General features: G+C 33.4%; 1 protein-coding gene across 1 annotated transcript in view; it reads left to right on the top strand.

The window, feature by feature from the left end:
- Nucleotides 1-10,557, top strand: part of LOC110030725 — a 61,674-nt gene extending 51,117 nt beyond the window's left edge. Inside the window, exons 7-8 of the mRNA XM_020733610.1 lie at nucleotides 10,069-10,137; nucleotides 10,215-10,557. Coding sequence (XP_020589269.1) covers nucleotides 10,069-10,137; nucleotides 10,215-10,310 — 165 coding nt within the window. The 3' untranslated portion in view covers nucleotides 10,311-10,557. The remainder of the gene's footprint in view (nucleotides 1-10,068; nucleotides 10,138-10,214) is intronic.

The following is a 10,557-nucleotide window of genomic DNA, read 5'->3' as shown; positions in this document are numbered from 1 at the left end:
CAGAGGTCATCCGGAGAAGTTCGCATTTTCACCCGTCCTTTGGGCTTAATTGAAGTCCGATTTCGTGCAATTTCGTGAATTTTGCGTATCTGATGTGTGTATGTGACGAAAAAGGTCGTGACGATGTTTTCCTAAGGCTTGAAGTCCTATTTGGAACATTTTCCTTGAATCTTCGCAAAATAGCCCATAACTGCTCGTTCATAAGACGATGGTCTTGTGCCAAAGATGCTAGCCCTCAAAGGAAAATAACAATTGGCTAGAATTACTAGAAGGGTGAGTCTCAATTCTAGTTTTCTAAGACGGTCAATAAGAACTCCTAGAACTAGATCCTAGGCTCCTAAAGAGGAGAAGAGAAGACCTCACAAAAATGAGGTCAACAGATTCATAGTGATATTTGGGATCCTTATAAACATCTTATACACTCTGGAAAAAGTAGTGTTATCTTTACCGATGATCACACTATATTAAATGATCACACAATACTAAGTTGGATGTATTTAATGAAAGAAAATTTTGAAGTAAAAATAAAATTTAACAACTTTTACTTCATGACACAAATACAATTTCAAAAAATTATTCAAATATTATAGAGTGATAATGACTGAAACTATTTCAAAAATATTTTGGATCAATTTTTCTCAAAAGAAAAAGTTCATCAAAGCTCTTATAGCTGAAAGAAAAAAACAACACTTATAGGATATCTCAGATATTGCTATTTACAAATTATGTGCCAAAATATCGTTGAAGTGAAGTCGTTCTTACTACTATATTCTTCATTAATAGAACATTCAATAAAATTTTAAACTTTGAAACCTCTTTTTACGTTTTTCATAAAATTTACCCAACAAATTAACTCTATTCTTCTTTACCTTTGAAGATATTGGGCGTGCTGCATTTGTTCACATGCATAATCATATTCAAGGAGAATTTGAATCCCAATAAAAGGGTATAAATATTATGATCATATTTTTAAAATATATTTGTTTTAATGGTTGTCACCTTTTTTAAATGACAATCCTTTTTTTTTCACCTCATATTCAAGGGGGATGAACAAAACAAAGATTCAACCACTTGTTTCATGACTTTCTTCAAACTGAAGACGCACCAAATAATATCTTCCCAACCATGATTGCTCAATCTGAAAACCCAAGCTATATTATATCAGGAGAAAATGAGTCGAGTTTTTTAGATATTGAAAATGATTCATCTTTCTTATAGTGCCATCTTATGTTGTTCATAATCTTATAACAACTAATAAAGAGGTAACATGGAAAGCAACTATAACATTTATACTATTTGACATTGTCTACTCACGACAAATGACATCTCAAAAGAAAAACTATTTCAAATAATATCTTCCCAACCATGATTGCTCAATCTGAAAACCCAAGCTATATTATATCAGGAGAAAATGAGTCGAGTTTTTTAGATATTGAAAATGATTCATCTTTCTTATAGTGCCATCTTATGTTGTTCATAATCTTATAACAACTAATAAAGAGGAAACATGGAAAGCAACTATAACATTTATACTATTTGACATTGTCTACTCACGACAAATGACATCTCAAAAGAAAAACTATTTCGAAGTGGTGAAAGCTCTGAAAAATGTCGCGTGGGAATTATTAAATCTACCTAAAAGGAAGAAAACAACTAGACACAAATGAGTCTTTACAGTAAGTATAATTTTTATAACTCTCTAGAACAGTACAAGACTCGACTGGTTGCCAAGGAATTCACTCAAATTTATAGCATTAATTATTTAAAAACATTCACCCCAGTCGCAAAACTAAACTCTTTTAGAGTTCTTCTGTCACTTGACTAGCCCCTATAATAGTTGGATATAAAAAATATATTTCTCAATATGTACTTGGAGGAAAAAGCGTATGTGGATGCACCTCCAAGATTTAGTGAGAGTTCTGTACAAATGTGTGTTAATTAAAGAAGTCCCTATACAGGTTGAAACAGTCATCGAGAGCATGATTTGAGAAATTTACACTGTTTTTTAATGTCAGACGTATAATCAACTGCAAAGAGATCATACAATATTCGTCAGACATTCAAAGGATGGGAAGGTAAGCATACTTATTGTGTATGTAGATGATATAATTCTTATTCAGCTGATATATATGAAATGAACTGTATGAATATTTTTTTTTTCTTCAGTTTTTGAGACTAAGGATATAGGATCTCTGAGGTATTTCCTTGGCATGGAGGTTTCTAGATCAAAGAAATGGATTGTTGTTTCCCATCAGAAGTATGTTCTTGATCTTCAAAAGGAAATTGGGATGAGTGGTTGTAGGTCTGCAGACACTCCAATTGATCCAAATCAAAAATAGAGAGATGTGAAAGAAGGTGACCCAGTGCACACAAGTCAATATCAAAAGTTGGTGGGAAAGTTGATATACTTATCATCTACATGGTTAAATATCACTTTTTATATAAGTTTGGGAAGTCAATTTATGCTTTCATTCTCAGAGAAATACCGTGTAGTAGTCAACAAGATTCTTAGATACCTAACAAATACACGCAAGAGTTTACGCTTTAGAAGACCACACAACAATATATAAAGACATACACTGATGCGAATTGAGCGGCGTCATTTGTTGACAGAAGATCAACGTTTCGATATTGTACTTATGTCTGAGGAAATCTGTTATATGACAAAAAAACAAAATGTGTTGGCAGGGTGTAGTGACAAGACAGAATATCGAGCTATGACTAATGGAGTTTGTGAGATTTTATGGCTGAAGAGAATTCTTTAAGAGCTGCGAATCCCGGTAATCATGTCAATGAAGTTGTGTTGTGACAATAAAGCTGTTATAAGCATTGCAGAAAATTCATTGTAATATAGTCACATAAAACATGTGGAGATTGATAGAAACTTCATAAAAGAGAAGATTGATTGTGGAGCTATTTACATGGCTTTTACTCGGACAACACAATAAATAACTGATATATTCACCAAAGGACTTTTCAGGCCTAATTTTGAGTTCCTTGTAAGCAAGTTAGGCATAATAGATATCAATGCTCCAACATTCATGGGGTTCGAAATTTTAGGAATTTTCCCTTTTTGATATCTTCTATTTTTATTATTTTTTATTTTTAGTAGTTTCAACTTTTAGAATTAGCTATTTTTGTTAATTTCTATTTTCTTTTTTTTAGTACGAGGATTTTGTGGCTATCCTAATGTGTTGGCCTTCCCTTTATATTTATCGTATATTCGGGTTTTAAAAAATTGCAGAGGAATAATTATTTTTTTCCTCCCAAAAACTATACTTCTTGTACTAGATATAGCATGAGTTATTTTTGTTGTTAGACGGAATCTTTTGTGGTAACCAAATTTTCAGTTGTAGTGATGCTAAATTCAACTCGAGAATTATTCTTTCATTGGTTTATGCAAGTAGTTTTTATATTAAGAAAAAGTTAAGAAGGATCCGATGGCTGCTACAATTGTACTGATTTGCCGGATGTCCTCTTGAATTCACCCTCCTTGTTTAAGTTGAAATTTGATGACGAGCAGTCCTATGCAGCTCTTTCTTTATATGCTTATGTCTATATGTCTACATTTGGTTCTTGGCTGTTAACCTACTCTAACGGTTATTCAGTCTCTCAATCATCCCCTCCGGATCTGGTTTCAAATTTTGTTGTGCTATATTTTCTAGTATGGCAGTAGAGCTGTTATTGATGGGAATGAGGTATAGATTTAAATTTGACTCAAGTACGAAGCTAATGGGCTTGAAATTCTAGTTTGTTGGCCCTTATGGGTGCTTTGAGATTTCATTCAAAACCATTAACAAAATTTGCTTTTTTGCCTTAGTTATGTTCAAAGTGATTGCGGTTGAAGGGTAAATCTTCTGTTTTGTTTAACTATGCAATAATTGATGCTGATCCTTGGCGTATGTTCTGAATATTTAAGAGAAGTTATTCTTGCTAACATTGTGGAACATATTAATCTCGCAATTTGCTTTTCAATTTTACCCAATTTTCTGTAGACGGCTATCATTGGCAATGGATTCAGAGAAAATGTTTCTTTAAAAAATTTTTTGTGGAGCCAATTAACTTGGCATAACATAATGAAACTATATTCTTTGGAAAATGGAAGAATCAAAATAATCCTCAAATTTGGCTACCCAGCAGTTAAGGAAAGCTTCAGACTCTTATTTTCGATCTTAACATGTTTCATTGCATCTTCATATCTACACTCGAGTGATGGCTGTCAGCATGTAGGACTTGGTCTTAAAGTTGTTGAGATGGCCTAGAATATTCAACATGTTGATTGCTAGGAAGACCTTGTCTTGGATGTTGTATTGGAGGTGTTGTGCTTTCTTATGGAAGTAATTAGGTTGAATTCATGGAGCACTCAAGCTTAGAATATGGTGAGGATAAGCTATATTATCAAAAAAATATCGTTAGCATTATTGATCGGAGTTTTAAGGCGTGTCATTGTTGTGTACAATTGTTAGTGGCGAAGGTATCTTTTTGACAGGATTAGCATGTGAACGTTCTTGAGAGGTTTTGTTCCTTTAATTAAGCTGAGTGCACTGGTGAGTAGGAGTTGCATATTTGCGATCAATAATGAGATTTTCTTAATTTGTGTTCATGTTGATAGTAAATCAGTCCTCCGTTAGAAATAAAGCTTAGAAATCTAGAATCATAAAAAATCTCAATTATTTGAATATATTCAATTATGCATGCAAACCAATAACTAGAGTTTAAAAAAAAATAAGGCAAGAAGTCGTAAAATGAAGTCCCTTGCTTTAAGAATAAAACCTCTCACATGAGTCTTTAGTCATCCACTTAAATGATGAGTTAACCAGATAGAATATCACATTCAACCAAATGTCTATGTAGAAAGAATTTGACTATATTTTACCAAATTTTTCTTTCCTATTTATAGTCAAACAAAAAATCTTTTGAATACTTGTTCATTGATCAAAACAACCCAAAAAGTTGGATGCAATCCTGATTGTAAGAGAACATTGTAGAAGACCAATGAATACATCATCAATACCACAGAAGAAGAATGCAGACATAGTCAGTACCACCTCAAATAAACCATAATACCCACACATAATTCAACCCAATCACCATAAAACCTAGTTGTAAAAAATCATGATTAAAGTTGCTTAGATACACTAGCAAGAATGCAGCTTCTTGCTTGAATGTAGTTGTTTATTTTGTAGTTGTAGTGGTGAAGTTAAGAGTCCTGGAGAGAGTAAAAAACATAGGAGATTACACATGACTTCAACATAAAGCAATCCAAACTGAAATTGTATCCCCTCTATTTGTAGGGAACGAGCTAGAGACCACCTATTATTCTGATGTTAATTAGAGGAAGTTCATCATAGTGATTAACATAAACTAAAAGGAGATTCATTGATCGTTGGAATAATCAAGTATTTTTCTTCTTTGTCTTGATCGAGGCATTTGGGTTGAGAGTCATGAAGCAGGACATGGATAGAATGCTAAAGGATAAATGCTTTGAGTTTTTCTTTAGCACACATTGGAGGAAGAAAAGCATAGAGTTTGATGAAATGATTTTAGCTTTCCCAAGAGGGCTGCATTTAAAGACCTGAATTGTTAGGATTCATAGCACATGTTAGTGACAAGGTTTTGAAAATCGAACCAAACAACAACAACAAAGCCTTAATCCCACTGCGCGGGGTCAACTAAATGAATCCTTTTTCTCCATTGCGTCCTATTTAGTGTCATATTTTCATTTAGTTCTAATAAATTAAGATCATTTTTTTATACAATAAGCCCAAGTCTTCCTAGGTCTACCGCTACCTTTCTTAACATAAGTCGAATCTAAAACAGCTACTCTCCTAAATGGATCATCAGATGGTCAACATTTAATGTGACCAAATCATCTAAGACAACTTTCTCTAATTTTGTCCGTGACAAGAGCTACACCAACTCTATCACAGATATATTCATTTCACATTTTGTCTCTAAGTGTAAAGCCACTCATCGACCTAATCAATCTCATCTCGGCAGCACTTAACTTAGTATTATGCTTCTCTTTTAAAGGCAAACATTCAGCGCCTTGCATGTCTCACCACCGTCTTATAAAATTTTCCTTTCAGTCTAAGCGATACTTTTCTATCACAAAGGCCTGAAGCATTCCTCCACTTCAACCAACTTCTCACCAAAAGGAGAAAATATTCGAAGTTCAGAGGTTAAGCTGGGGTTTAACCATTTAATATAATAAATATTAAAATTATATAAATATGACTTAATATTGTATAATAACTATATAACATGTCTATTAAATTTATTTAAATTAAAAAATAATATAAATTTATAAATATAAATAAGCTTATGATGTGTTTTATAAATTATTGCAATGATGTGTTTTATAAATTATTGCAACCCAATTCTCACAGCCCAACCCAATTTCCACACACTGGCACAACCTAGTTTTCAAAGCCTAGCCCAATTCTTCATTCTTATAGTATTTCACATAACTCATTTAATCTCACATAATGGGGGAGAGTTAACACTTTAAACTTTAAATTGGAAAAGAAGAGAAGCTTGTAGCTCACTCTGTTGGTGAGAATTTTGGTAGTAATTTGCATGTTGATTTAATTTTTATATCATGTATGAGAATTTATGAAATAATTAAAAGTCAAATATTGTGATTTAAGCTTACTAAACTTATTTAGAACCAATTTGATCTTTGTAATGCCAAATGAAAGTGCAAACATTAAACTGTGCATTGTTTTACAAAATTTGAATGAACCGAATGGTTCTTTCAAACCAAAACTGTTTCAGCAGTCGAACTGCCGGTTCGTGGTGGTTTCGAACGGTTGTTGTATGAACCAAAAGTGGACTTATGACCGGTTCATGGTTGAATCAATTGAAATGACCGTCCGGTCCAATTTTCAAAACTATGGCTTGTACTCTAGCAGATTAATCATGGTAAAAATAGCCAGCAGAAACAACTCAATGAACTTTACATCCCTTAGTTGTGTCTTCAATGTTGCATTGTATAAAATTGTTCTTTCTCATGGAAGTAATCAGGTTGAATTCTACAAGCAATCAGGCTTATAATTTAGTTACCATTAATTTTTTAACAAAGATGAACCATATTTTCAATTATATCTATGGCATTGTCGATAGGAGTTTTAAGTAAAAGTTTTCATTGTTTTGCATGGCTGTCACCGAAGGTATTTTCTTAAAGGCTTAGTATTTGTATATCCTTGAGAGGTCTTGTCTTAACCCAAGGCTGAGTGCAATGGTGAATGGTTGTATGCTTGTGGTCAATAATGGTGATGTTCTTCATTTGCATTAATATTGATGGTAAAACAATAGTTTTCTATTAGAAATAAAGCTTAGAAATCCAGAATCCTAAAAAATTTGTATTGGATTAAACTTGAATGAATTCAATTATAGATGAAAACCAATAACAAGAATTTAAAAGAAGGCAGAAGGAAAGAACTCGCCAAATCAACTTTTTGCTACAAGGATAGAACCTCGAAAAAATATTGTCATCTACTTGAATAAGAGTAGACCATATGGATTATTACATTCAAATAAATGTTTATGCAGAAATAATTTGACCAATGTTTAATAAGCCTAAGGTCCCTATTTATAATCAAATATTTTTTTTAATATCCTCATCCATTAATCAAAACAAACCAAAAAAGTTGTTTACAATTCTAGTACTAAGAGGAGGAATGCACTCTTCTTACATGATTGTAGTTAGAAATTTTGGAAGCCGAGGTTCTGAAGAGATAAACAACAGCTCAGGAAGTTACGGAAGGCTTTTACATAGCACAATCAAGGCAGAAATTGTCTCCCCATATTTTGCAGGGTGTAATCTTAAGACGACATATTATAGTGATGCTAATTGGAGGATGTTCATTGAAGCAGCTAACATTAACTAAAAAGAGATTCATCAATCATAATAATAAAGTATTTTTCATGCCGAGCATGGCCTTCTTTGAGATCCAGTTGGATTGACAGTCCTGAAGAAGGACATGGATATAATATTTAAAGATAAAGGCTTTTGAGTTTTTCTTTAGCACACATTACCAAGAGGTTGAAGAAATGATGGTAGTTTCCATAAGAAGGCTGCATTTAAAGGATTTCGAATTATTATGATTAGTGTCATGTGTTAGTAACCTAGTGGAATGTTTATAATGCACTTAGCCATCAGAAACAACTTAGGGAATTTTATGGGCCCTAATGTTCCCTGAGCGAGTTGTCTCAAGTAAATTCCTAACCACTAATGTCACATCAATCAAAGTAAATTCCTAACCACTAATGTCACATCAATCAAATTTCATATCTATGTGGACATGCATATGACATAATCACATCAAGAGGATTCAGCATGATATTGGCGTTCATCAGTGAGGAATGATTTCAAGCAATTTTGCAGCAATAGAGTTGGACCTTTCAAAACTATTCCACCCTGTCACTCCACTGAAGCAAGGAGATAGTGTGGGGATATAATTTGTCCCAGATCATGTGAAAGGGAATATTCAGCCCAAATCGCTTCCTATAGTTGGCTGAGATGGTAATCTTAGCATACTTCGGTTTTCCTTTCCTAGTTCTTCCTCAAGGTAGTTACACATTCATACATCAGAGGTGGAGGTCACTTCATTGGTGGCCGAATGATTGGCGATCATATAGCGGTGGAGACCCCAAGGGAAGGCATACTTCATAAGGCTGATGTTTGGCAAAAACAATTTGACACTGAAATCAATATCACTTCTCTTTCTGCTTTTAAACAAGTTTTTCTTTTTTTTTTTGCTCATAGAGAATGTAACAAAGCAGCTCATTTTTGTGCTTAGCTTACTTTAAATATGTCTTTTGAGTGAGATGCTCACTCGCGCGACCCCATCTTTTTGAATGTGGTGGAGGCTAATGTCCTCCGCCACACTGGCCCTTTTGTGTAGCTTTTATTGCACCTTTTTCTTTTTTGATTAATGCAAAATGCACACTTTCAAGGAAGGTATGCTTCATAGGTTGTAAATCTCCTAACCTAAGAAGAGTGGAACTGCGTCTCACTAGGTTTCTTTCCCATCCCCTAACTACAATTAACTCGGTGTTCTCTGGCATTTATTGGGTCCATGTCTTCTTTTCCTCTTAAAAGGTATTTAGCTAATTCAGCAGTATGGGATAAATATGTAGAGAGAATCCATCTGTTAGGATAAATGTGTCATATAGGATGTAATGTTAAAGAGTAAATTCTCTAGTCTGGAAAGCAACATTCAGGCTCCAACTCAATAATTAAACCCTAGTTTTTGGGGTTATATGGTAATGTGTTTGTATCCTTTGCTGATTAAATCGGGATATCTCTATGTAAAACCTAAAGGTGGATGGATGCTCCTAAACTTTAGGGGCTGAATTAGCTTTCCAGTAATTGATTAACAAAATCATAACTAGCATGTATCAAACCTCAAGTTTATACATGTGTCAAAAATTCTACCCCATGAAATACTAATAAAAAAAAGTAGTTTTAACCCATTTTCAAATAAAAAAACAGATTTTATTGATTTATATTGTAAGGTTTTATTAAACGTTGACCATCTGATGACCCAATTATGAGAGTAGATGTTTTAGATTCTACTTATGTTAAGAAAGGCATGGGTAGACCTAGGAAGACTTGGGCTTATTGTATAAAAAATGATCTTAATTTATTAGAACTAAATGAAAATATGACACTAAATAGGACACAATGGAGAAAAATGATTCATTTATCCAACCTCGTGTTGTGGGATGAGGCTTTGTTGTTGTTGTTGTGGTGCGCGATGCATAGGAATACACAAAGAACCATATATAAGTAATGAATTTCAGACTACTGAGTTTTAAATTTTCGAGCATTTACTTACCTCACAATTGGTATGAATTTACACATCTAACCCCTAAACTTTCATATTTACATGCATAATTCTTTAAGCTTTAACATCACATCAAAAACACTATTATTACCAACTTTTTAAAAAGTACTGTACATATTTCATGCATAGGTTTATGACCACCAAACTATTACAAATGTAAATATGAAAGTTCAATTGTGTAATATATTTGTAAATTTTTATTTTTGTTCTTCAGTGGAGGATGGAAAAGAACAATTCCGGGCTATTTTCTGTGTGCCTGAAGCTCTATCCCGGACGCTATGAGGTAACTGTCTCAACCCTACTGTTTATTATGAACCAGACATGATCACTTGTCCACGCTTACGCTGATTCTTCGCGCAGATCAAATTCATTGTTGATGGTGTTTGGGCCATCGATCCGATTCGTCCTATTTCCGACAATAATGGCTTTAAGAACAATCTTCTTTTTGTCAGCTAAGTGCATGACATTGGTGCTTGTAATTGAAATTTTGTGGATTGATTAGTTAAATCATTCAAATTTAGTTTTATTATTATTTATTTATCAGTAAGAAGCTCTTTTTGTTACCACTGTATTGTATCTTTTTTCTTCTTGATTTATATCATGTATCAACCTAAGCATGTGCCATGAAATCCTTCAACACTCCCCAAACATTTGAATTTGATTTTCTTTTAGTGGGCATTTGCATGCATATAATTTTTATGCT

Source organism: Phalaenopsis equestris, unplaced genomic scaffold (genome assembly GCF_001263595.1).
Source record: "Phalaenopsis equestris unplaced genomic scaffold, ASM126359v1 Scaffold000755, whole genome shotgun sequence".
Taxonomy (NCBI): Eukaryota; Viridiplantae; Streptophyta; class Magnoliopsida; order Asparagales; family Orchidaceae; genus Phalaenopsis; species Phalaenopsis equestris.
Note: the sequence above shows the minus strand (reverse complement) of the source record. Positions and strands in the feature narration are given on the sequence as shown.